Raw genomic sequence first — 23,235 nt, forward strand, 5'->3', positions numbered from 1 at the left:
GTTGGTATCCGTATTAATCCTGAAACAATGGCAGATCAAGATCGACCTGCTCCGTGCTCCGTAACACGCCCGAGAGACTGCGACAAGCTGGGTGCACCTAGCAAGAGACATTTGATTTCTGAGCACAGTATGGGACTCGGGACCTGGCGGTAGTGCGAGTAAGGTTAGTATTCCAAACGCCGTGCGGCCCATTGACTGAGACAGCGCTGAGCATTAATCGCGTGTTTTACCAGAGACCCACCGCCATGATGCCACAATGAGTGAGGAGAATGACATTGTACCCTCTGCCCCGTTGGCCATGAAAAATGAAAGTCGTGACAGAGGACTCATAGGTATGGAAGCCCGGCTCCTTCAAACGCGGCATTGAAGGGATGTGTGAGATATGAGATCAGTTGGTGCCATCATATCTTTGATCCAACGGAGCATTCCATGTGCATGGCATAGGACGCAGTTCCTTATACCAGGTACCTAGGTATTATACGATTACTTGTGCTCCTGTATGTGAATACCGCCTCCGGCTCCTGACGGATCGTCAATACATCTGGGAAGAGGTACTTGTACACATCCAAAACATGATACATGATGTACCTGTGCTTGGTTAGGAGGTACCTACCAGGTAGTGGGCATTGAAAGCAGGCTTTTCTCTTCAATACAAAACCGGGTCCACATCAACGCAGTGGGAAGAGTGAGAGCAGTAATGCCCTCGTTGTACCATCACTTTTCAATCTGGATGGCATTTGTGCCTACCTGACTGACTGAACAAAGGGGCTGAGAGATACTCGTAGAAAGAAATGATCTCGAGAGACTCAATAAATAGAAGCCGTGTCGTATACTCGTACTTGTTACTCTGCTCGTCCCTGCAAGCTAGACGGACCCGGCAAAGTCGACGGAAGCTCAGCGCCAAGCTTTCTCCTAGCGCACCTCGCATCGTGGCCTACCAGGTTCAACAGTTGCTTGCCAACGGAACGCGGAGAAAAGTTACCGCCTCTATGGCATCAGAAAAGGGATGCGCCGCATCACCAGACCGCTTGGCATCCCCGCGATCTTTCTAACCTTTCCGGCCCCGCCTCTGGTCTGGCACGAATCGGATACGAACTGCTTTGCAAGCAACTCGAGCAATTGAAACAGTCAAGGCCAATGTTGCGTCCGGGGCTGTCAATTGAAGAAGGCGAGTTAAAGGGACTCGCAACTAGTAGCAACGGGCTCAGACATGCGCTGCTGTTTGCGGACAGCATGTGAAGACACAGGAGGTTGTCGACGAGTACTCGGGGGAGGCTGTGTAGCACTGTGCATAAGACGAAACCGAAATGAATACCACAAGAGAAAAATGGGGTGGCCCTTTTTTCTTATTTTTGATATCTTCTCTCTTTTTTTTTTTTTATTCGGGTCAGGTCTCGTTTTTTGGTTGTTCAGCCGTGGACTCAACTCAATACTAATCACTCAACTACCTAAGAAATTCGCTCTATTGATGTGACCGTATTCAGCGCCCCTGCTTACTAGTATTAGCCAGCCAGAACTAAAATTATCCCTACGTGGCGCGACCTCTCACAGGGCAGATACCTGCCAGGCACGTCGCGCTCTGTACTTGTACACGGCTAGGGCTGTGGCGATGCACTTTATTGGCACCCCCGTTACTCCATAGATGATCTTTTGGCTCTTATCTCTCAAACGTGGGTGGATTGATTCGCCAGGGGGTCTGAGGGATAGTGGCTCCCCCCCTGTAGCGCTCCCTCTACTCTGTGACAAGGCCTGCAAAACCCCCTGAACCGTCCCAGCCAGGCTTGCGAGGCTCATGGCGGCGGGGTTCTTGTACCTCGCAGTGCTGGCTGCCGTGGCCGGATGTCCTGTACCTGTACTTGCGCGAGCAAAACAGCCTGCGCGCAGCACGCAGGAATTGCGGCCAATTTCCAGGACAAGCGTCGGATTGATTTTAATTGCCTCGATGTGATGTGCCGTCTGTCTGGCTGTGTTTGTATTGGGCTTTTCTCTCTAGTCCCCTATTTGACGTCCCCCTTCCCTCCAAGACGCCATCATTTTCTGTCTTCTCTTTTACTTTCCTGAGCACACCATCCCTACTTTCGTGCAACTCGTATTTTTATTTTTGCTTTGACTTCTCCTTGTGTCTTGACCGCAAGCGCCAACAACGTAATTCTCACTTCTTGGCGACTTGCGCGAGACCATTCTTTTTCCGGGCAGTCCCTGTTTTCTCATTCTTGATACGAACCCTCGCTTTATTGCATATTGGACACCCCTCACACTCTTTTTTTTCTTCCCACTCCGGCTTGCGGCCCCCCTTGTCGCCTTGTTGAGGCTACGTACCCTGCCTGCTAAAAAAAGGACTGCCTGTCTGTCCGTCCGTTCGTTCGTTTGCGCGTCTCCCCTAAAACTCCAGAGCAAACCTGCGAGCATTGCCTTCGCAACCCATCTTCACCTTTGATACACGCTGCGAATTGCATCAGCTGCCGCTGCAATGTCTGCTGAAGAGAAAACCAGAGTGTCGGGCGACATCACTCGCTCCGACAGCTCTCCTGTCCTGCCCACCGTCAATCCTGCGGCCGACAAGCCTGCTCCCGCAAAGGCTTCGCTGCACCCCGTCTTCTACGTTGTGTGAGTTTGTGGCGGCATCGCGAGCGAGTCTGATGGGTTCTTTTGGCTAATGCGCTCGCAGCACATGGATTGGCTTCAGCTCTTCCGTCATCCTGTTCAACAAATGGCTCCTGGACACGCTCAACTTCCGTATGTTGCTCGCTCTCTCTTGGCCCAGCCAATTCGTGATGTTGTGTGCTGACGCCCCTGGCACCAGGCTATCCCGTTATTCTTACGACCTACCACCTTACCTTTGCTACCGTCGTTACCCAAGTCATGGCCCGCTGGACGACTATGCTCGACGGCCGAAAGACGGTTAAGATGACGGGCCGCGTATACCTGCGAGCCGTTGTTCCCATTGGTGTCTTCTTCAGCTTGAGTTTGATCTGCGGCAACTTGACCTACCTCTACCTCTCTGTTGCCTTTATCCAGATGCTCAAGGCTACCACTCCTGTTGCTGTCCTGATTTCTGGTTGGGCCCTGGGCGTGTCTCAGCCAAACCTGAAGCAATTCCTCAACGTCTCGGCCATCGTTGTTGGTGTCATCATTGCGTCGATGGGCGAAATCCACTTCGTCGTCATTGGTGTCGTCTACCAGATCGCCGGTGTCATCTTTGAGGCTCTCCGACTCACCATGGTCCAGAGACTGCTGAGCTCTGCCGACTTCAAGATGGACCCCCTGGTGTCTCTGTACTACTTCGCTCCCATTTGCGCCGTGATGAACGGTGTTGTCGCTCTGATCTGGGAGGTTCCCAAGGTCTCCATGGTTGAGGTGTACAACGTCGGCTTCTTCACCTTCTTCCTCAACGGTCTTTGCGCTTTCATGCTCAACGTGTCTGTCGTTTTCTTGGTATGTTACTCTCTATCATTCGTATACCCAGCTTCAGATTTGCTAACCCGCACCCTTCTATACAGATTGGCAAGACTTCTGCTGTTGTCCTCACCCTCTGCGGTGTTCTCAAGGACATCATGCTTGTTGTCGCCTCTATGATGATCTGGGGCACCCAGGTGACTGCCCTTCAGTTCTTTGGCTACTCCATCGCCCTCGGTGGCATGGTCTACTACAAGCTTGGCTTTGAGGCTCTCAAGGGCTACGCTGGTGAGGCCGGCCGCCAGTGGGCCGAGTTTGGCGCTCGCAAGCCCATTCTCCGCAAGCTGTCCATCATCGTGATGGCTGTGCTCTTTATTTTCGTCGTCTTTGGTGGCCTGGCTCCCACTTATGCCCCTGAGTACGACCCATCCAAGCTCGCCTCTGAAGTTACCAACCACTTCAAGGGCAACGCCGCTGCTGCCGCGGCCGCGGGAGCTGAGTAAACGTCACATGAATGAAACCATGGCTTCTTCTATGGCCAACTGTAAAACGAAGTACGATTGCGTCAACGGCGTTGTTTGGTTGGAAGGACAGACAATCTAAAAGGTCAATCTTCTTTTTCTTGTGAGCGATGGGCCTCTATGAGGTCCCAGCGCTTTGTTTCATTCTCGCCAAATCCAGCAAACAAAACAAAGAGCCCCTCTAACTTGGAGACAAAGAGAGGCTTTAGGTATCCCCTGGCTGTTGAGACCTGTTATTTTTTTTATTGGTGTATAATTATAGAGCGTCGAGCGGCACTCCAGGCCGATGCTGCTCGAAATCAAGTTTGTATTGCGCCTAGGTCTAATTTGATGTACTTTAGACGGCGCGAGAGACGAGTTCATAGAGAGATGTAGAGATGAAATCACTACAAAACTTTTAATACTTCTAAATTGAGAATCAATCAATTCGGCAATTGGGCGGACCCTTGTGACTTTTTCACCCCTTTGTTCAGCACTGCACGAGGTAAGGCGACACTGGGCATTTTTAGGATGCAGAAAAAATCAATTGGTGTAGCTACAAGCCAAACGGTCTATCTTTCTCTCCTCTTTCGTGCCATTCATGAGCAGTGTCAGTTGGACACTGGCGTAATCGTGTTTCCCTCCAGTTCATTTTGTCGCTTTCGAGTCCCACGTCACTGGCAACGAGACATTCACGTAGTAAAGAAAATATTGTGAATAATTGATAATGAACTTCATATTGAGCCCATGAACCGACCGTGGTTCCTTAAAAGTACCAATCGATGCTCTTTACATCCCGCCAACTCCCAAACCGTGATGGAGAAAACGATTTTTAATTTAGAATCCTGCGAAAAGAGTCGGTTAGCTTCTTAACGATGGTTGAAATTTCTCTTTCCACATGTCCATTTTTTGCCAGTTTGCAAATAAACGGAATGTATCGAAAAGATTCGGATTGGGACGGGAAAAAACATACTCAGAGGGGTGAAGAACCATCGGTTCTTGCCGCTGGTGTATCGCTCCTCCAGAACCTTCTTGACAGTCTTCTTGGCATCCTCCCGCTGGCTGACCTCCTTGAAGGTGTCTGCGGAGATGGTACCCTTGATGCCCTCGAGCTCAAGGGTGTATCGCGTGGGCATCAGGTGGTTGTAGTTGATGACCTTGATGAAGGGCTTGACCTTGTTGCGCTTCTCCTGTCGGGTCTTGGACATGCGGCGGGTGATCTTTGAGGGGTAGCGCTCGATGCCGGCAACGATGGCGTGGCCGAAGGGGTGAGGCTTGTTGCCGTTGTCGACGGGCTGGATGATGACGACCTGGGAAAGGAGATGCGTGTCAGCACTTCTGTATGGAACTGTGAAATTTGCAATTCGTAAAAGTAAAGAAGAAAAAAAATTCCACAGCGCTCGTTCTCAAATCAATCTATTCCTTCTCTTTCCCTCTATACTCCTCCCTCTTCCCATACAACAACAACAACAACAAGCGAGCCGTCCAATATGGGAAGAGAAGAAAAATAAATTGTAGAATTGTCGACGCAAATTTGAGAACTGAGCTGGGCGCGCGGGAAACTCGTAATTCTTTCGTACCTTCTTGCCGGCATATCGGCCTCGGGTGATGATGGCGACTCGGCCGACCTTGAGGAACTTCATTTTGTCCTGCCTGTGGGTGGTCGGTATGTGCTGGAGGGTTAGGATTTCGTCGTCGTAGAACCGTGATCGGGAATTTGGTGCAAAATTTGGGGTTTGTGGGCTGACGATTTGGGGCAAGCGACTCGCAGGTGTTATGTCACGTGGAGATTGCGCTTGCTTATCCGAAGTGGCCCGTGCGCCCCCAAAATTAGCCCCTCCCTATTCGCTCTTTGGTGTCCAAATGAATCTTGGGATAAGATAAAACGAGCGTTATATCCACTTGCAGCTCGTGGGAGTGCGGGTAAAGAGAGCAAATTCAGTTTCAAGCATGCCTGCGCCGACTTACATCATTTCTCGGGTCGCCGACCCTATCTTTGCCGTCGTGATTGGATTATCGGCAGCGGCAACTAGGATCAATCGTGAAGAGAAGGGCAAGGGCAAGACAACCAATGAGACGATAGAAGCTGGTCTACGGTATGAGACGCAAATGACAATTACAACACTTCCTGTGCGCTGATTTATTTGGTTATAGACGCGTTGGGCTCTCCAAGAAGTAGATTTCATCGCCGTGTTAAGGCGTTCAGTTCAAGAAACGCCACCATTCCATGCTCTCTATATACACAAAACGCCAAAGTTGAGGCCAATGTTGACTATGGCTGGCCAAATTTCATAATCCATCTAGTTTTCTCATGGGAAATAAACACACAAGAATGATCTCATGTACCCAGCTGGCTCTTTAAGCAAACAAACAAACATAAAGGAAACACATTTTACATCTCAAACGCAGGACCATACTCCTTCTTCATCGCTTCTCGAACCATCTGGCCGCAAAGTTTTGCTGTTGGGTTGACACTGACGGCCAAGGCCTTTGCAATCTGATTTCCATATCTGCCTCCAAGCGCTAGATCTCTTGAAGCGGCTTCTTCAAAATCTATGCGGGACCAAGTGGCTTCCTCGCGGCTGTCGTCAAGGTCCAACTGGCGATCTGACATGAGCTTGGCTGTTCTTAGGTAGATTGCAGCTCGTTGCGTGTGCGCCATGGACAGCGTTCGCGCAGCCTGTGCAGACATGGGAGCTGATGGCGAAGATGGAGTGAGCAACCGGATTGCAGTTTCCATATCCTCAAGTGTATCATTTGCCGCCTTTCTCTTCTCCGACTGTTCTGGCTGGGGAATCAGCGGCATAGGCATGGTCGCTGTGTAGTTGAGCAGCATGCCATCTCCATACAGCCGTCGCATGATTTGCGCGCGGTTGTTTCTCGCGCTAGCATAGAGAGGATAGTCTGAAATGAGATTACCAAAATCTGACACGCAGCTTTTGTAGCTCTCAATGGCCTTGTCGGCGTCGTCCTCGCTCTGGAAGCTGCTGAGCTGCATCTCAATGGCTTGCAGCGTGCGAATGATGGTGCGTTCTCTCTCTACCACTCTCTCATACACGCTGTGGTCGACAATTTGAGGATCACGAGGCAGCGCAGAGTCAATCACGATGCCTGCGGCCGGGTTGGACTCGGGATCCTTGATCTTCTCGAGCACGTTGATGTCGTGCTGGCTCAGCGATACTGTCGTCATTTTGGTGGTGTTTCTGGGTGGACAAGTGGAGGTGACGGAAAACACAAGGAGATATCAAAGGTTACTTGTGTAAGTTTCACAGGGATGAGATGATTTGAACAAACGTCCAATGGGTCTGGAAAAGAGAGAATTCATATGAAACCCGGACAGCCTATCCGCTGGCGCAATGTCCCTTGAGTAGCCGCGTCAAGTGACGGGCCTCAGGCCTTGTGCTCAACTAAAACTTTACGACCAGGCCTTCGGCAGCCGACGGAGCTTATCAGCAACAAAGTCACACCGAAGCGGAACTTTTCTGCCATCAGACGATCGATCGCCTAAGCTCAACCGCCAGATGCTGGAGAGCGCGGGCGCCCACATGCGTCATCCCCAGCGAGTCGGTGGCAACGGAACTTAAGCCGGGCGCTGGTGGGGCGGCCATTGTCGGCTCTCCTCGGCTGGCACCGCCGGAGCGGCATCATTCCGCACGGCAGTCAGCGTCTTTGTGTCCCGGCGCTACGGCCTCGACGCTGCAAAAAGGAGCTTCCAGGGCGCATTGACGATCGCGGCGTGGCCCCCGCATGGCAGGCAGCCAGTGAGAGCGCTTGCTTATGAGAGATTGGATGGGATCGGAGCTAGCGGAAGGATAAAGGAATAGCCCTACGGAACCAACGTAAGCCGCCTCTGAAACCTTGAAGCAGAGGGAGAAAGGGAGAAAGGGAGAGGAGGCGCCTTGGGCCGCTAGAATCCACGGGCTGCTCGCTTTGCTCGGCGTGCGGGAGCTTTCCGATGGCTCAGAAGGGTAGCTTTCGATGAAGCTCGCAGGATTCATAAACCCGTGGTGTTGCCCTCCTGGGGGCACACAGACCTGTCATTGGACACTCACCAAGCCTGAATCTGATATATACAAATATATATATAAATCACGAGCATACCAATCTCAGACCCTCGAGTCTATATCGATTAACCCCATCACACTGTTCAAACAGACACAAAACCGGTTTCCCCCAGTTTCACCCCCCAATACCTTCTAAGTGGCAATGTCCCCTTCTGCTATCAGCAACTCCCCAGAGCAGCGACCTGCAAACAACGGCACCAACCCCGACAACTTCGCCATCCAGGCCCCCGCCGACTTCACCGGCTATGACCACGTAACGTGGTGGGTTGGCAACGCCAAGCAGGCGGCCGCCTATTACACCACCCTCTTTGGGTTTGAGACCACGGCCTATCGTGGGCTCGAGACCGGCAGCCGGTACTTCGCTTCATACGTCGTCTGCAACAACGGCGTCCGCTTCGTCTTCACATCGCCTCTGCGGTCGTTGGCCCACCTCCCCGAGGATGAGACCATCTCCGACGCGGAGAGGAAGCTCCTGAAGGAGATTCACGCTCACCTCGAGAGACACGGCGATGCCGTCAAGGACGTTGCCTTTGAGGTTGACAACGTCGAGGCCGTTTACAACAAGGCCGTGGCCGAGGGTGCCATTGCCGTCCAGGGCCCAACGGCCACCAAGGATGAGCACGGCTCCGTCACCACGGCCGTCATCTGCACTTATGGCGACACCACCCACACTCTCATCAACCGCCGGGCTTACACTGGACCTTTCCTGCCGGGCTTCCGCGCTGGTAACAAGCGCACCGCTGCCGTGGAGATGCCCAACGTGCCCCTTGCCCGCATCGACCACTGCGTCGGCAACCAGTCGTGGAACGAAATGGTCTCTGCCTGTGCCTTTTACGAGCAGTGCCTGTCCTTCCACCGCTTCTGGTCCGTCGACGACTCGCAGATCTGCACCGAGTTCTCGGCCCTCAACTCCATCGTCATGGCCTCGCCCAACAACCTTGTCAAGATGCCCATCAACGAGCCCGCTCCGGGAAAGAAGAAGTCCCAGATCGAGGAGTATGTCATCTTCAACTCTGGCCCGGGCGTCCAGCACATCGCCCTCCTCACCCCCGACATCATCACCTCCGTCTCGGCCCTCCGCGCCCGCGGCGTCGAGTTCATCAACGTCCCGTCCACATACTACGATACCATGCGCCAGCGCCTCAAGACGGAGAAGCGCAACTGGCAGCTCAAGGAGGACCTGGACACCATCCAGCGCCTCAACATCCTCATCGACTACGACGAGGCCGGCTATCTCCTGCAGCTCTTCACCAAGCCGCTCATGGACCGCCCTACCGTCTTCATCGAGATTATCCAGAGAAACAACTTCGAGGGCTTCGGCGCCGGTAACTTCAAGAGCTTGTTCGAGGCTATTGAGCGCGAGCAGGCCGAGCGAGGAAACTTGTAATTTTGTAATACCCCACTAAAAGGAAGGGCGTGAAAGGAAGCCGCCGATCAATGATATTTTTATGTTTACTACACAGCTTTGGGAGTTTATGTACTGGGCATCCATATGATGCAAAATGGGAGCATTAGGGTAGTTAACAGCCACGATTACGAATCATGCTGAAAATGAAATTTGAATATATTTCAAAAAGCTCATTGGCTTCTCCAAGTGATATCTTGTTGTTGACTTTTCTCCGTATCGCTAACTTTCGATGACACTACCTAGAGTAGGCAGCTGGAATGGTATCTCCCCGTCAATAGGGTTCCAACCGTATGCTCCGTATAATGCTAATATCTAAACGCCGTGAACTAAAAAAAAATATAAAAAAAGATGGCATATTTGTAAAAGTATCCAGCATTACCCCATGGCGCTTCTTGCAGTAAAAGTTCACCCTATGATCATCTACCCATCTATAACCATAACTCCACCATTGGTATGCCCGTTCCCATTTGCCTCTATTGGCGGCGCCGCATCTGGAGCCCGGCTCTGGCATCCAGGGCAGTTGTGTATCACCATATGAGCAAAGACATCACAGTCGATGCAGAAATGATTGCCACACACTTGACACTTGTATCTCCCGCTTTCGCTCACGCCTTTGGCCGGTGCTTTTGTCGGCGCTTCGTCTTTGCCCTTTTCTTTGTTCGGTTTGGGGGGTTCCGGGAAGGGACACTGGCAGGAGAAGCAAGCTATTGATCGCGTCGCTTCAGCCCACGGTACTTCAACCCAGTTCCGCAACGGGAAAAGGTGGTGATATGAACGAGCAAGATGTGTTGATAGAATGAGCGTCAGCCCACAAGCGGGGCACTCTGAAGGCAGCCGGCACACTTTCACGCCGCATCGAGTGCAGAGGTATCCTTCTCGACAAGGCTTACTGTGACAGGCGCAGTAGCTAGTAGTCCCACCAGGGGCAAGTGTCCGTGAGGGGAAGCCCATCATCAAGAGACTGGATGTACTCTGTTCCTTGGTCCGGTTCACAGGGGGGGTCGTGATGGCCAGGAAGAGGTCCTTGAAGTGTGTTTCGTCCATGGCGACATTGTACTGCGAGTCATCTCCCACATTTGTTCTAGAACAGAGCTCCGCGCAGATGGCAACCTGGGCGGACAGTCCAACCACAGAAACCCGTATTCGTTCAGCAATGAGATTGCTGATTGTGTCGTGAATGTCACCGGGATCGCTCGAGAGTAGGGCGCCGTAGATAATGAGCACTTCTCGTGTGCCGTGCGAAGGAGCATGGCTATCATCCAACCTCAAGTTAGCATACTGCATGCCACAATCATAGGCGAATCGACACCTGGGTAGAAGGGGCTAGCAACACTCACAACAACGCTCCTCGACACATCTCCAACGCATTCTGCAGGCTCGGATTCCCCTGAGGATCCTGCCCATCCAAGTCCCTCAGCCGCTCCAAGTGCTCTGCAGGATTCCCTCCCATATCACTGACCCGAACCGCTACGCCGTCTCTCATGCCCACAATCGCCAGCTGTGAAATCGGGTTCTGCTCAAAGTACTCCCGCACAAACGCTGCCGCGTAGCTCAGCGTCAGCCGATACCGCGTCGGCAGCAGGTCCTTTTCCGCCATTGCAAACGACATGTCCAGCACCAGCACCAAATGCCGTATGATGCCCCTCTGCAGAGGCGTCGTGTCGCGCAGCAGCCGTCGGCGTCGCTCAGCCTCGTAGCCAGCTAGGTTGAGCATGCCATCGTCTTCCTCGGGGAGATCCGTCTCCCACGTTCGTCTAGACTGCTCCCATGCTTTTGATGCGTTGCGGTCGCGCTTCTTCTTGGACACCTTCGAGCCCTTGGAGCGAGCCGCGCTCGGGTCGCCGTCCGTCACGGTGTGATCCATGATGTCGTCGTCGGACATGTCGTCGGCAACGAACTCGCCATCGGAGTCGGCCATGGTGAATTGGGCGTAAGTGGGAGAGGTTATGCGTGGAAAAAATAAATTAGAATTTAGGCTTGTGATAAGAAAAGTGAAAGAGTGCGTGCAGTTGGCAGAATAAAAGGTAGATGACGTGCAGGTTGGAAAGTCTAAGTGATGGAAATCGATAAGGCTGCTAAGCTGGAGACTTATCTCAGCCTCGTTAGTGCTCCTAGTTCCCCACTAAGCACGACGGCCTATCAGATTCATTGATGCTAAATTTCACAGCTTAACATGAGAACAACTGCTACAGTAAACGACACAATGTTATTCCAATCAATGCAAATTCCATTTCATTGTCCTCTTGTAAAACATCATCTTTCAATTATTACTCACTCCACCGGGGTATACTACAAAGTCATATCTAAACCACTGTACAGGCTATCGGGCCATGAAGCTCCTTTAGCGAGTAACCTAGAAACCGGAACATATGTTTTTTCTCCCACAATCTTTCGCCAACTCACCAGATGCCTTCCAACCAAAGCGACACCAGTACGCAAAACATTATTACCAAAGAAGCCCAAACACCTCGCTATAGGAGGGCTGAACAAAAGAAACAGAATAAACATAAAGCAACTTTAGCTCCAACATAATGCGGCTGGTCACTCAGTCTCCCCCCTCCACTAACCAATAAGGAAATCCATCACTGCTGGCGTATTTCAGCCAGTTTCATATGTGCTGCGTGAGCGCGTCGTTCGACTCGTAATCAACTCGTCGGGGGAAAACGTATATATATATGAAAAGCAGAAATTAACAAGAAAAGAGTGAAGCCGTCAATGCTGCCGCCTGTAAACGCCGAGGTTCAAAACCCAAAATGTTGCAAGATTATCTTAGTTGTATGGTTGAGAGTTGTAGGATTGGGAGTGGGAGTGGGAGTTGTAGGATTGCGAGGCATAGCCTTGGTTGGAATAGCTCTGGTTGGCGTATCCCGCATTGGCATACGCCGCACTGGCAGTCGTATAGCCAGGAGAGGTGTAAGACTCTGTTGCCGGCATGGGCCAGTCGTCCTCAGTGATGCTTGACCAGAAGACCCAGACCAAGCCGACAGCCAGAAGCGTGAATAGTGTCTCGAAAAGAGCTCCGTCAATCTTGCCACTGGTCCCATCGCAAATGTACTTGCTGATAACGTAGTTGAAAACCTGACCAACGGCAAAGGAGAGGGCGGCAGCAGCCAAATAGATCATGGGGCGAAGCTCTCCCAGGATTCGAAGGACCAGGATGGTTTCAAGGACGAAAAATGCAACGAGGAACACCAGGGGAATAAGCTGGTATAACACATAGAGGGCAATGTTGCGGTTTGGAAGGTGGTAGCTGCTGTCCCAGAATCCGGTCCAGCTGAATCCCGTGTCGAGAGCAATGTAGCCAGTTCCAATAAAGAGGGCGCCGGCAGAGCCAAATAGCAGGGCCAGAGATAACGGGGTTCCGTCATCGAGCAGCTGGTATCCAACAACGGCGTTGAGCATAAGAATCCAGGTAGTCGCGATGATCAAGCCAATGTGAATGCCACTAAAAACCTAAACCAGGAGTGTCAATATATCACGAACAAGAGACATGAGAGTAAGGGCAACGAAACGAGTTAGCTGGTAAACGTACCACTCTTACGGTTTTGCCGAGGGGGATTTCGCCAACTGAAAAGATTTCGCAGATGCTGATGAGAATATAGCCAAGAAGGAACAGTTGAATTTCGCTATCGCGCCACGTTAGCTCTGTTTTTTGAGGTATATGCACGGTAACACATACCGACGGCCCACAGCAGCCTTTTTCCTGTCCGATTTGATGATGAGGAACGATGCCATGGCAATACCGAGGCCACATAGGATGATTGATCCAACGTTACCCAGATGCCGGCCGCCGCTGAGCGGGATTCCTGTGAGCGTACATCCTCCCCAGGGGCCGGTTTGGTTCTTGAATTCTTCAGATAGCAACTGCGGTTGACGGATGGTTAGCTTCCCTCCCGAAAACAAAATCTCCTTTACTTCCAGTCTCTTGTCTCTTTCTGTCCACTCTCATATCCCAGCCAGCACTTACGTTGCAGACCGGCAGGGTCGAATCTTTGCAAAAGTCCTGTATACAAACTTGGTCAGCTAGCTACACCAAAAGCGCAGAGGTCGGGCGACGGCATACGTTAAAGTTGCCAAAGGCTGTGGACCCCATTGTGATTGCGGATGCTTTGCAGTTCGATCAGCACGCGAGCAGCATCCAGCGGTGCAATCACAATCGGGGTGGAAGAATTGGCGGGATGGGCAGCAGGACAGGAGCGAGATCGATCGTCGGATGCTGCAAGTCGGCGTCTCGTTTGCAGGTGGCGCTAAGGCAGCTGCAGAGGCTGGTCGGGAGCGCGTATCGGGGCCGAGATGAAAAGAGGCTCGAGCTCTTGCTTTTTTCTCTGTCGCTTTCCTTTTTCCTCCTTCTCGCTTCCGGGGTCCGTTCTGGTCGGATCGAGTGTTGGAGGCCACACGAGGCTGTGAGATTGCTGGTGCTTATATCGACGTGACTGCGCGCTATCGGTTGCGACAGCAATGGGGCGAAGTACTCGACAAGTAGCCCAAAATAAGAAGCGTCGTCGGCGGTGTATGTGTAATACTTGTATGCGCGGTGTCGAGGCCTGACTGTGAATGGATCGTCTCCAATGCGTCGCCCCGTCCGTGCCTTGGTTTGGGCCTTGATTCGGGTCTTGCCAGACGCTCCAATCTGGTCAGAGACGAGGCCTTCTCGCTTCAAGGTGGGTTATGCTGGCTGTGGAGGAGGAGAGTGGGAAAAAAGGATGTCGAGTCCTAAGCAAGGGAGACTTGCTGGCCGTCCGACGGAAAACTGGGGGTGTTCGACGCACCTGCAGCAACTGGGAGCTTGGGCCGGGGGACAGCGCCTGGCGATACCGATTGTGTCTGAGGCATGTACCAAGGGAGTCGTATTACAAGGGAGCGGCGCCGGCGATGTACACAGACAGTACAATAAAGACCGAGGGCCATCATTGGTAGTATACTGTTCTTGTGTACGAGTACGTCTCTCTACTCGTACTCTACGGTCCAGCAACCGGCTATAGCACCTAAACAAGGACCTTTTGGGCTGCCAAGGCTCATCCATAACAGCACCAGTGCACGCTGTTTCCAATGCCAGTGGTTGGGCCGCCGCCGCTAACACGAGCATGTTGCAGGTGCCTTGGATGTTGCTCGTTTCTCCCCCTAAGCCCCGTCAAGCCCCCCGGGCCCAACACTGGGTCTAGCGCTTGTTACTGAGCCTAGCACCGAGTCTAGCACGCCCGGCCTCAACTTTTTAGGCCAGGTCCAGGTGCTGCTGGGCCCAACTTGGCAGCTAAAGCAGGAACGGGCTTGCTGAGTGGACGAGGTGGAGCCTCGGGTGATCCCACGCTAGGGTTATGTGCCATGTGATTGGCTTGCCAGCCCTTTTTGACAGGGGATCACCCTTGTTTGGGAAAGCTGACCATTCGACGAAGTACTGTACTGAGACAAAGAGACGCAAACGGAGGAACAATGGGTGCGACCTGATATCACGTTAGGGGTCGAGCGCCGCGGGATGGAATATTAATGTCTGACTATGCTAATTACAAAAGTACAGGTACCTGGCATTGAATACGGAGTACTGTACAGCGGTGCAGTTTGTACTCCGTACATCAATTGCAAATATCCTCAGTCCCAACACCATTGATGATTCCAGTCCACGGCTGCAGCATGCAGTAAGACACCATTAGGATGCGCTATAGCGCCCTATAATTCAAGCCGTTGCCACTGGCACGAAGTGTGCGTGCTAACCAAGCGGCTTTCCTCGTATGGCTAATAGCGACGGCCAATCGACATGTCCCTCAGACATCACGTACATTAGCATGGAGTACCACTACCAGCCTTGATGTAGAGCTACGTGGCGCCGCATATCAACGTGTGGCTCGTAAAGCCTTGCCTGACGCTCCAGCTGTCGCGTCGCCAAGCTGATACACATTGCATCTTGCAGCTGATCATCATGCAAGTTGGTTGGCCATTTTCTTTCTTTTCTTTTTTCCTTCTTTGCTTCCTTTTTTTTCTTCTTCCTTCTTTTTCTTCACCAACACCCTCAAACCCCCTTTAGCGAGCCAATGGGAACTTTTGAGCTTCTCCCTCCATGCACACTAGTACTACACGGACTCTGCAGAACAATATCTTTCCATATCAGAATCCCGGCTTACTCCCAACCAAAGGCCCAAAGCACAGGGCATGTTCATGCATGTAAAGTAGCGCCATATGTGTATTTTCGGCTTTTGATTCTCCACAGCAGCTCCGTTGGCCAGAGGGAGAGCACCGCAAATCGCGCCTCTGCAGAGCTGCGTCATTGCTCTAAAAATGGCAATCTCATCTTTTTTTTTTTTTCGTGTATATGCTCCCTTCGTGAGGCGACTCCTACGCTCTAAATCTATATAGAATACGAGCATGTATCGCTTCCAGTTGCGTGCCTCCGATTACATGCACTATGAATGCTGTACATAGACACCATCCACAGCTCAAACGACATCATCCTATAAGAGGCCCGTCTCCGGCTTATTAGTGTGAATCGTGTGTTACGATTAAATTGCTTCCACAAGCTAAGCGGGTCCCTTCCCGTGGTTGGATGCCCTTGTTTTTTCGTGTTTTTTTTTTTTCCTTCTTCTTTTTTAAAATTGCGCTCTCATTTCCCTGCCTGATCGATGACCGGCACATGGATCGTCGGAACAATCGCCTGCTTTGTTTCCATCATTCACTGTGCCGTCCCGTGTGTTTCGCTTGCGGAGTGCTACAAGTCCCGATATTCCTAGCGGATGGACACGGTCTTGCTCTTGGCAGTCCATATTCTCGTGCCTGTACTCCGTACTCGTAAGAAAGCAAAATAAGGCAAACAACCGGGCTAGATCCACAGCGGACATTGTTGTCGTAGTGAGAATATCCCATCATTGGGTATCGGAGCTTCTGAGGCCACCTGCACACGCGCCTCAATATCCCGGACCATACGCTCCGTGTACTCGCAGTCGCCTACAGATGTTCCAGTTCAGTCGAATGTGGGCGCAAAAGGAAAGAGGATACGATAGCACACTATCAGCTGCTTAAAAAGTAAATGTCTTCACAGCAAAAGGGCAAAAAATCTCTCCCGCCGGGAATTGAACCCGGGTCTCAAGCGTGACAAGCTTGCATACTGACCACTATACTACGGAAGATGTTCCAGGCGTTGGGCGCCTGTTGTAGCGGATCACGTGCTTAGTGTTGACCTTTTTTGCATTATGAAGCCCCATGCTATCCTTCTACGTGTCCCAACATTTCTTCTCGTAGAGCTTCATTATTTTGACGCCTATAGATATATGCCAGATGTTTCAAATATCGATGCGCAAAAAGAATGCACTGACGAAAAATGATTAGCGGCTTCCCGTGTGCCATTTTGCAATACATCACCAACAAGATTGTGAATCCTCGCTCAGTTTTACAAGATGACAGTTCTGACGATAGTACCCAAATATTCGTGCCTCTCTAGGGTAGGTCTACACATGTTCTGCTCTGCATGGCCGAACCTGCAGGCACTCATTTGTTAGCTCATGGAGATTGACTTGTATTTATCAACAACATGAATCACACACCGCCCACCTATCCAGGATTTCTATCTTCTTTCCCCCAGTTAAAAAGCCCTGAAGAGAAATGCCGCGATTGTTGAAAAGGCTGAAAGAAAAGCTGTCAAACACAGATACGAAGAAAGATGACGGAGCACAAGCATATGTTTCGCCCAATTTCCCCTCTGTGCCTCATGAACCCGTGCCTAATCCCAAGCCTGCACCAAATCCCAAGCCCAATATTGAGCCCAGGCGGCTTAAAGGGAGGTTATGGAATGAAGCATACGAACAGCTGAAATCGAATAATGCCGAGCTTGTGGAGTCATACGAGAAAATCCTCTCTACAGAACTTCTCCGCAGTCGACATGATTCTACAGAACCCGCCGCTCTGGCCAATCGAATCGATGGGGCGTATGACGAAAGATGGAAACAAATGCAAATGATTGTAGAGACGGCATTGGAGAGAAAGAAAGAAAGAATTGCAGCAAAGCAGAAAATTGGCAGTGGCTTAGCAACAGTTAGCACTGCCATGGGTCAAGCTGTTCGAGCTGTTCCAGAGGCGGCTGTTGCTTGGACTGGTGTCTGCTTTGCTCTCGAGGTAGGGTTACGAGCTGAATTTGAGTTGGACTGTGACTAATGGCAACTAAGATAATCTCAAATTCCATCCAAGAAACCACAGCAAACCATCAAGGCATACTCTATGTCGTATCAAGGATGGACTGGTATTGGCATCTTGCGGAACTCCTCTCGGATAGTAATGCAATTGAATCTGCGTCGCATCCATTGCGAGTTCAGATGGAAAAACATATAATTGATCTATACCAGAAACTTCTACTCTACCAAATGAAGAGCGTGTGTCGTTATTATCGCCTGCATGGACCGGCGATCTGGAGAGATGCAATCAAGGCTGATAACTGGGCAGCTCAATTGGATGATATCCGGAATGCCGAGGTGATTGTCCAGGAAGATTCGAGAATATTCAATGCTCTGGAGACACAAAGAAGACTTGACGAGATTGATTCTGCGAGCAAATTGCTCCAAAGCGAAATACAGGGCATTTGGCCAAAGATTCAGGAACATATCCTCAGTAAGGAAGAAGAACGATGCCTAAAAGACTTACGGATCACCGATCCCCGCGATGATAAGTCCCGAATCGAAGATACAAATGGTGGCCTTTTACAAGGCGCCTATGGTTGGGCTATAAATCATGATGACTTTATTGCCTGGCGGGATGAGAAGGAAAACCACCTGTTGTGGATCAAAGGCGACCCTGGCAAAGGGAAGACCATGCTTCTGTGCGGCATCATTGATGAACTGCAAAGTCTAAATATCAAGCCGTGCTATTTCTTCTGCCAGGCTACTGATCCGCGACTTAACAATGCTACAGCTATTTTGCGCGGCCTCATATACCTATTGGTTGATACAAACCGACAGCTTCTCTCACATATTCAAGAGAAATACGAACAGGGGGGTGCAGAATTGTTCCAGGATGCTAATTCCTGGATTGTGTTGTCCCAAATTTTCACCAAGCTTCTGGAAGATCCCACCATGGAGGGTCAAGTGTTTATGATTGATGCACTTGATGAATGTCAGACTGATTTAGACCGGCTCCTTGATCTCATCGTTGGGAGATCTGCAAGTTCTCACGCGAAATGGATTGTGTCAAGCCGAAATTGGACTGGAATCGAGGAGAAATTAGGCACAATCTCACAAAAGATTCGATTCTCTCTTGAACTAAACGAACAATCAGTCTCCGAAGCAGTTAGCTTTTATATCACTCACAAAACAACCCGACTAAAAGAAGCAAAAGGGCTGGACGATGAGACTGAGCTAGTGGTTCGAGACTACCTGATCAATCATGCGAGAGGAACGTTTTTGTGGGTGGCCTTGGTTTGCAAAGAATTGTTAAAAATGTCAGTGCGCAAACGGCATGTGGTGAAGAAGATGGCAGAATTTCCATCCGATCTTGTCCCTCTCTACGAGAGAATGATGCAGCAAATTCGTGAATCGGAAGACTCCGACTTGTGTGAGAGGATTCTTAAACTAGTTGCTGTCGTCTACCGGCCTGTCACACTGGCAGAATTGGCATCTCTCTTGAACGTTGAGGACAAGTTCAGCAGAGAAGATCTTGAGGAAATAGTTGCCTCATGTGGATCTTTCCTGGTTGTGAGAGACGATGTGGTGCGGTTTGTTCACCAATCGGCCCAGGACTTCCTGCTCAAAGACAGGATGCTTGTCTCTGAACTTGGAGGCCAGCACTATACCGTCTTTTCGAAGTCGTTGGAAATCTTATCAATGACTCTGCGGCGCGACATGTATGATCTCCACCATCCTGGCGCCCTCATCGAAGAGTATACACCGAGCCACGATCACGATGTACTGAGACACGCACAATACTCTTGTGTCTATTGGGTGGATCATCTCAAAGCCGTCAATGACTTGGAAAGAGAGAAATGTATGTTGAGTTTGCAGGACAATGGTGTCATCCACCGTTTTCTCAAGGAAAAACTATTGAATTGGTTGGAGGCACTCATTTTAATAAAGAGGATGCCAGATGCCGCAAGGAGTGTTGGGATATTGAAGAAATTGGTAAGTGGACCTCTGACAATAAGACAAGAAAACTCTAACCAATGCCTAGACGACTGGTGATGAATGCATGTGCATAATGCGAAATCTTATAGAGGATGTTTATCGCTTTGTTCTTTCACATAAAATTGGAGTTGAGCTTGCACCTCTGCAAATCTACAACTCGGCCATTATTTTTAGCCCGACTTCCAGCATGGTACGACAGATGTATGAGGAGACCGAGGGGCCAAAGTGGATTAACACAAAACCGGAGATGCCAGTAGGATGGACTGCACGCCTCCAGTCCCTTGAAGGACATGAGACAAAGGTCAGAATGTTGGATTTTTCTCCAGATGGAACACAGTTAGCATCCGGGTCACGGAATGGGATAGTCAAGATCTGGGACTTGGAGACAGGGGCGTGTCTGCATACATTCATGTGTCAACGTCGACTTCGCCGGATAGTCTTTTCACCTCAAGGCCAGCACTTGGCCACTATATCAACTGAAATGGTCCAGATATGGAATATAGTAACATCGACATGCCTATATACATTCGAGGACGATGTATCTGTTCAAAACTTGGCATTTTCATCAGATGGGCTATGGTTGGCTGCAATCTGCTACAACCCAGGTATCAAGAATGCCATCCGAACCTGGGATCTCGGCACAGGTATAGAACTGAAGACACACAATCTCAGAACCGATGCATGGGAGAGTACATGCACTGCATTTGCACCGGATGGAACACACCTCGCCTGTCTGTTGGATAGGCGTGACGGGCGAATTCACATCTGGAATTTAACTGCAGATAGGCATCTGCCTGCTCTCGATGCGAAGGCTTGTACTCAGGCTGATGTGTCGGCATTTTCGGCCGACGCTTCGCAATTGGCAGTGGAAATATATGATGAGATTCTCATTTTTGATACTTCAACAGGCACGTGCCTATCGAAAATAAGCGGTTACCCAGCCATTGATTTATACGAGCTTCATTTCTTAGCGACCCCTACGAGACTGATGTCGCAGTATGGTGACGGAAGTTTTAGGATCTGGGATTCTGCCACAGGCGAGTATCTACGACTTCTCAATCTTGGATGGATGCCCGCCGACGGCATAACTGCTCTTTCTCCGGATGGCCTATTGATCGCATCAGGATATTACGAGATCGAAATATGGGACATGGCCATTGATTCATCCATGAAAATACTTGGAAAGCCCGATATTACTGTTGAGGCAATTGTATTTTCGTCAGATGGCACACAACTTGCAACAGCATCATTCTCCTCCACCTTGGTAAGATGCTTTATCGAAATTTATGATCCGCTCACTGGCGCTTGTTTGAAACAGTTTGAATACGAAACAGATACTATTGCATGTATGGTATTTTCTCCGGATAGCAGGCGGTTGGCGGCCGCCGGCGAGAGTTCTATTGAGATTTGGGATGTTTCTTCAGGCGTGAGCCTGCGGAGACTCGATTTTGGAAATAGGAGGTATTGGGCTGACGCAATGACTTTCTCGTCAGACGGTTATCTCTTGGCAGCAAGCATCTACCTAGAGGATGGCATTGAGATATGGGATATAACTACAGGTGAAAGCTTACGACATATCAGCAACCCTTACACTTTGGAGAGTGTCCGTCCTGCTAGAACTATAGCTCTGGTGTTTTCACCAGATGATGCACTGATTGCGGCGACGCTCGAACCCGGTACTGTTCTAACCTACGACGTACGCACGGGCACACATCTGGAAACTTTTCACGACTTCTTCGAGGGGCTATCTTACGACTCTCGAATTTCTAGGCAGCATCTTCAGGCCAAATTGCGTATGCATATTTTTAATGACGAAAGCTCCATTAATGCTCCGCCAAACGAACACATGCCAATAAGCAGAAACATTTTCTCTACATTTACAATTTGCGAAGAAGGGACGTGGATTCTAAGAGGGCAACAGCGGGTGCTATGGCTACCCCCGGAGTACCGGCCCATTAGAATTGCAATTTATGATGGGTTTGTTATTCTTGGTTGTAGGCGCGGCATTATTCTCCGTTTCCAGTTTGCTGTTGGCGCACTGGACAAGGTGCTGGTGTGAAATGTTGCTACTACCTATAGTACTGCAGGGCATCTGGCTATGTCATCTACTACCTAGGTAGTAATTAAGATGAACAATCTTTAAGTTGAACAAGTGAAAGAGAGGCGTCTTAAACCACCATCTACATGTTCGTAGAAACCGCCAAATGGCACTAAATTTGCTAACCCTCATGGCTGCTGCTGCAATAGGTTTGCTTGCGTCGGCTCTCCCCGAGCTCATCACACGGATCCGACGCGGATCCGGATCGTGGGCTCCGGCATTGTCAAAATATGTATCCACCAAGCCGAGGCCGGTATCATCCTGGGTACGGCCCGACTGGGCGCACTCGGACTTCCCTGATTCACTACAAAGGAAATGCTTCCATACATGTATTTAACATTGGAGGCGGATGTGCCTGGTTTGACATCGACCCTAACCGGGCCGCGTTCCAACTGAGCTTTATACATGGACCACTGACCGGCTCTCGTGCCCCCGAAGCATCTCGGGTGCTAATCGCCGATATCTCTTACTTGACAAGTTCACGTTAAAAGAGCCGCTTAAGAGCGTTGAACGCTTGCAGAGTTTTCAAACCTGTTGAGGGTTGCGCCTCGCCCGCTCAATCTGAGAGGATCGGCACAGGACTTTTGGCCAAGGATGTCGTCTGACGTCGGCGTCCCACAGCTGAGATTGAGCGGAATTGCACGTGAGGTTACGGGCTGGAATAGCGCTTGGCACTCTGTTGATCACTGGGGGTTTTTGCCAGTCAAGGCGCCAATAATACGAAGCGCGTGTTGTAGAGGTAACAAATAGACAAACAAGGAGGTTGGCCTGCTTATCAGTTGATTGGGAGCCCGTCGTTATTCTTTTTCTACACCCCTTAGATGTGGTGCTGCAGTTTCAACACTTTCAATTCTTGATTTAATTCAATTTACAGTCCTGAGAATTATCGAAGAATGCCTATGAAAAGTGATTGAATGGGATTCCGGCCGGTTTCACACATTCCCACCCGAGTACCTCAGCTTATAATAGCCCGAGGGTTTCATCACCAGGTGAGGCGCAGGCACCACCGATTCCTGCCCCTGAGAGGTGCGTTATCGCGCGGATCTGGCGGGCGAGAGCGCTGTAAATTAGGCACGTCGTCATCTCGGGGCTTCAACATTCCCTGCGTCCGTCAAACCAACCGCTGTACCTGAATTTTTTCCTTCTTCAACACCTCCAGGGCTCTCTCTCTCCTCTTCTCCCAATTCAACTTGACAAATGGCATCTTAATTTTCTTGTTCTATTTTGCATTTGCATTTGCTACGCCTCGCCTCCTTTTCAGCTGGAATCGAGACTGCCGCGCCACAGAGCCGCCACTTGGCAGTTTGCGTCTTCATCCTCCTCATCTCCACCTTTCTGCTGCGTCCGTCTTTGTCTCGTTCTGGTTTATCTCTTCTGCAAGACTTCAACCATCCACCTCAGGGTCCCCTGTTGCTCGCCTGCTACCTAAAAAAAAAACTTGCCGGCCAGCTCTTCTTATCCCCCCAAAAAGGCATCCCCCTCCCCTCACATTCGCTTCATCGTGCATCTGTCGCAAGGCCAGCGCTACTCCACCCGCACTAAAACGCCCCCCAGTGACGTATCGTGAGGCTCGTGGCTCTCAAAATCTGGGTCATCTGCATCTACTGCGTCCAGCCTGGAGGTATCGCCGTATTGCCGGACCGGAGCTGTACATGCACCAGGACATTGTCGCGCCTCT

At 50.6% G+C, this 23,235-nt stretch overlaps 8 protein-coding genes across 8 annotated transcripts; 4 read left to right on the top strand and 4 right to left on the bottom strand.

The window, feature by feature from the left end:
• Nucleotides 1–2,470: 2,470 nt before the first annotated feature.
• Nucleotides 2,471–3,899, top strand: TRIVIDRAFT_214826 (uncharacterized protein; the record flags this gene model as incomplete). Its single annotated transcript, XM_014094190.1, has 4 exons — nucleotides 2,471–2,607; nucleotides 2,687–2,736; nucleotides 2,804–3,435; nucleotides 3,501–3,899. The coding sequence occupies 4 exons, from the start codon at nucleotides 2,471–2,473 to the stop codon at nucleotides 3,897–3,899; spliced, it is 1,218 nt and encodes a 405-aa protein (XP_013949665.1).
• Nucleotides 3,900–4,419: 520 nt separating this feature from the next.
• On the bottom strand, nucleotides 4,420–5,604 carry TRIVIDRAFT_87228 (uncharacterized protein; the record flags this gene model as incomplete). The annotated part of the gene is made up of 3 exons (XM_014094191.1): nucleotides 4,420–4,741; nucleotides 4,870–5,206; nucleotides 5,477–5,604. 3 exons carry the CDS (start codon nucleotides 5,537–5,539, stop codon nucleotides 4,734–4,736), a joined length of 408 nt encoding a protein of 135 aa, XP_013949666.1.
• A 241-nt stretch (nucleotides 5,605–5,845) lies between these two features.
• Nucleotides 5,846–6,570, top strand: TRIVIDRAFT_217242 (uncharacterized protein; the record flags this gene model as incomplete). Its single annotated transcript, XM_014094192.1, has 2 exons — nucleotides 5,846–5,992; nucleotides 6,051–6,570. Coding segments are annotated over 2 exons (172 nt in total), but the record flags the coding sequence as incomplete, so codon positions are not given.
• On the bottom strand, nucleotides 6,012–7,086 carry TRIVIDRAFT_184888 (uncharacterized protein; the record flags this gene model as incomplete). Its single annotated transcript, XM_014094193.1, has 1 exon — nucleotides 6,012–7,086. The coding sequence occupies one exon, from the start codon at nucleotides 7,084–7,086 to the stop codon at nucleotides 6,289–6,291; it is 798 nt and encodes a 265-aa protein (XP_013949668.1).
• Nucleotides 7,087–8,102: 1,016 nt separating this feature from the next.
• Nucleotides 8,103–9,540, top strand: TRIVIDRAFT_214829 (uncharacterized protein; the record flags this gene model as incomplete). Its single annotated transcript, XM_014094194.1, has 1 exon — nucleotides 8,103–9,540. The coding sequence occupies one exon, from the start codon at nucleotides 8,103–8,105 to the stop codon at nucleotides 9,345–9,347; it is 1,245 nt and encodes a 414-aa protein (XP_013949669.1).
• A 248-nt stretch (nucleotides 9,541–9,788) lies between these two features.
• TRIVIDRAFT_56425 (uncharacterized protein) lies at nucleotides 9,789–11,082 on the bottom strand (the record flags this gene model as incomplete). The annotated part of the gene is made up of 2 exons (XM_014094195.1): nucleotides 9,789–10,620; nucleotides 10,706–11,082. 2 exons carry the CDS (start codon nucleotides 11,080–11,082, stop codon nucleotides 9,789–9,791), a joined length of 1,209 nt encoding a protein of 402 aa, XP_013949670.1.
• A 1,055-nt stretch (nucleotides 11,083–12,137) lies between these two features.
• TRIVIDRAFT_196318 (uncharacterized protein) lies at nucleotides 12,138–13,461 on the bottom strand (the record flags this gene model as incomplete). The annotated part of the gene is made up of 6 exons (XM_014094196.1): nucleotides 12,138–12,255; nucleotides 12,289–12,821; nucleotides 12,901–12,994; nucleotides 13,048–13,211; nucleotides 13,336–13,371; nucleotides 13,432–13,461. The coding sequence occupies 6 exons, from the start codon at nucleotides 13,459–13,461 to the stop codon at nucleotides 12,138–12,140; spliced, it is 975 nt and encodes a 324-aa protein (XP_013949671.1).
• A 3,494-nt stretch (nucleotides 13,462–16,955) lies between these two features.
• TRIVIDRAFT_165017 (uncharacterized protein) lies at nucleotides 16,956–21,518 on the top strand (the record flags this gene model as incomplete). Its single annotated transcript, XM_014094197.1, has 5 exons — nucleotides 16,956–17,465; nucleotides 17,516–19,456; nucleotides 19,593–20,190; nucleotides 20,326–21,066; nucleotides 21,352–21,518. The coding sequence occupies 5 exons, from the start codon at nucleotides 16,956–16,958 to the stop codon at nucleotides 21,516–21,518; spliced, it is 3,957 nt and encodes a 1,318-aa protein (XP_013949672.1).
• Between the last annotated feature and the right edge of the window lie 1,717 nt (nucleotides 21,519–23,235).

The sequence above is a fragment of the Trichoderma virens genome, assembly GCF_000170995.1.
Source record: "Trichoderma virens Gv29-8 chromosome Unknown TRIVIscaffold_92, whole genome shotgun sequence".
Taxonomy (NCBI): Eukaryota; Fungi; Ascomycota; class Sordariomycetes; order Hypocreales; family Hypocreaceae; genus Trichoderma; species Trichoderma virens.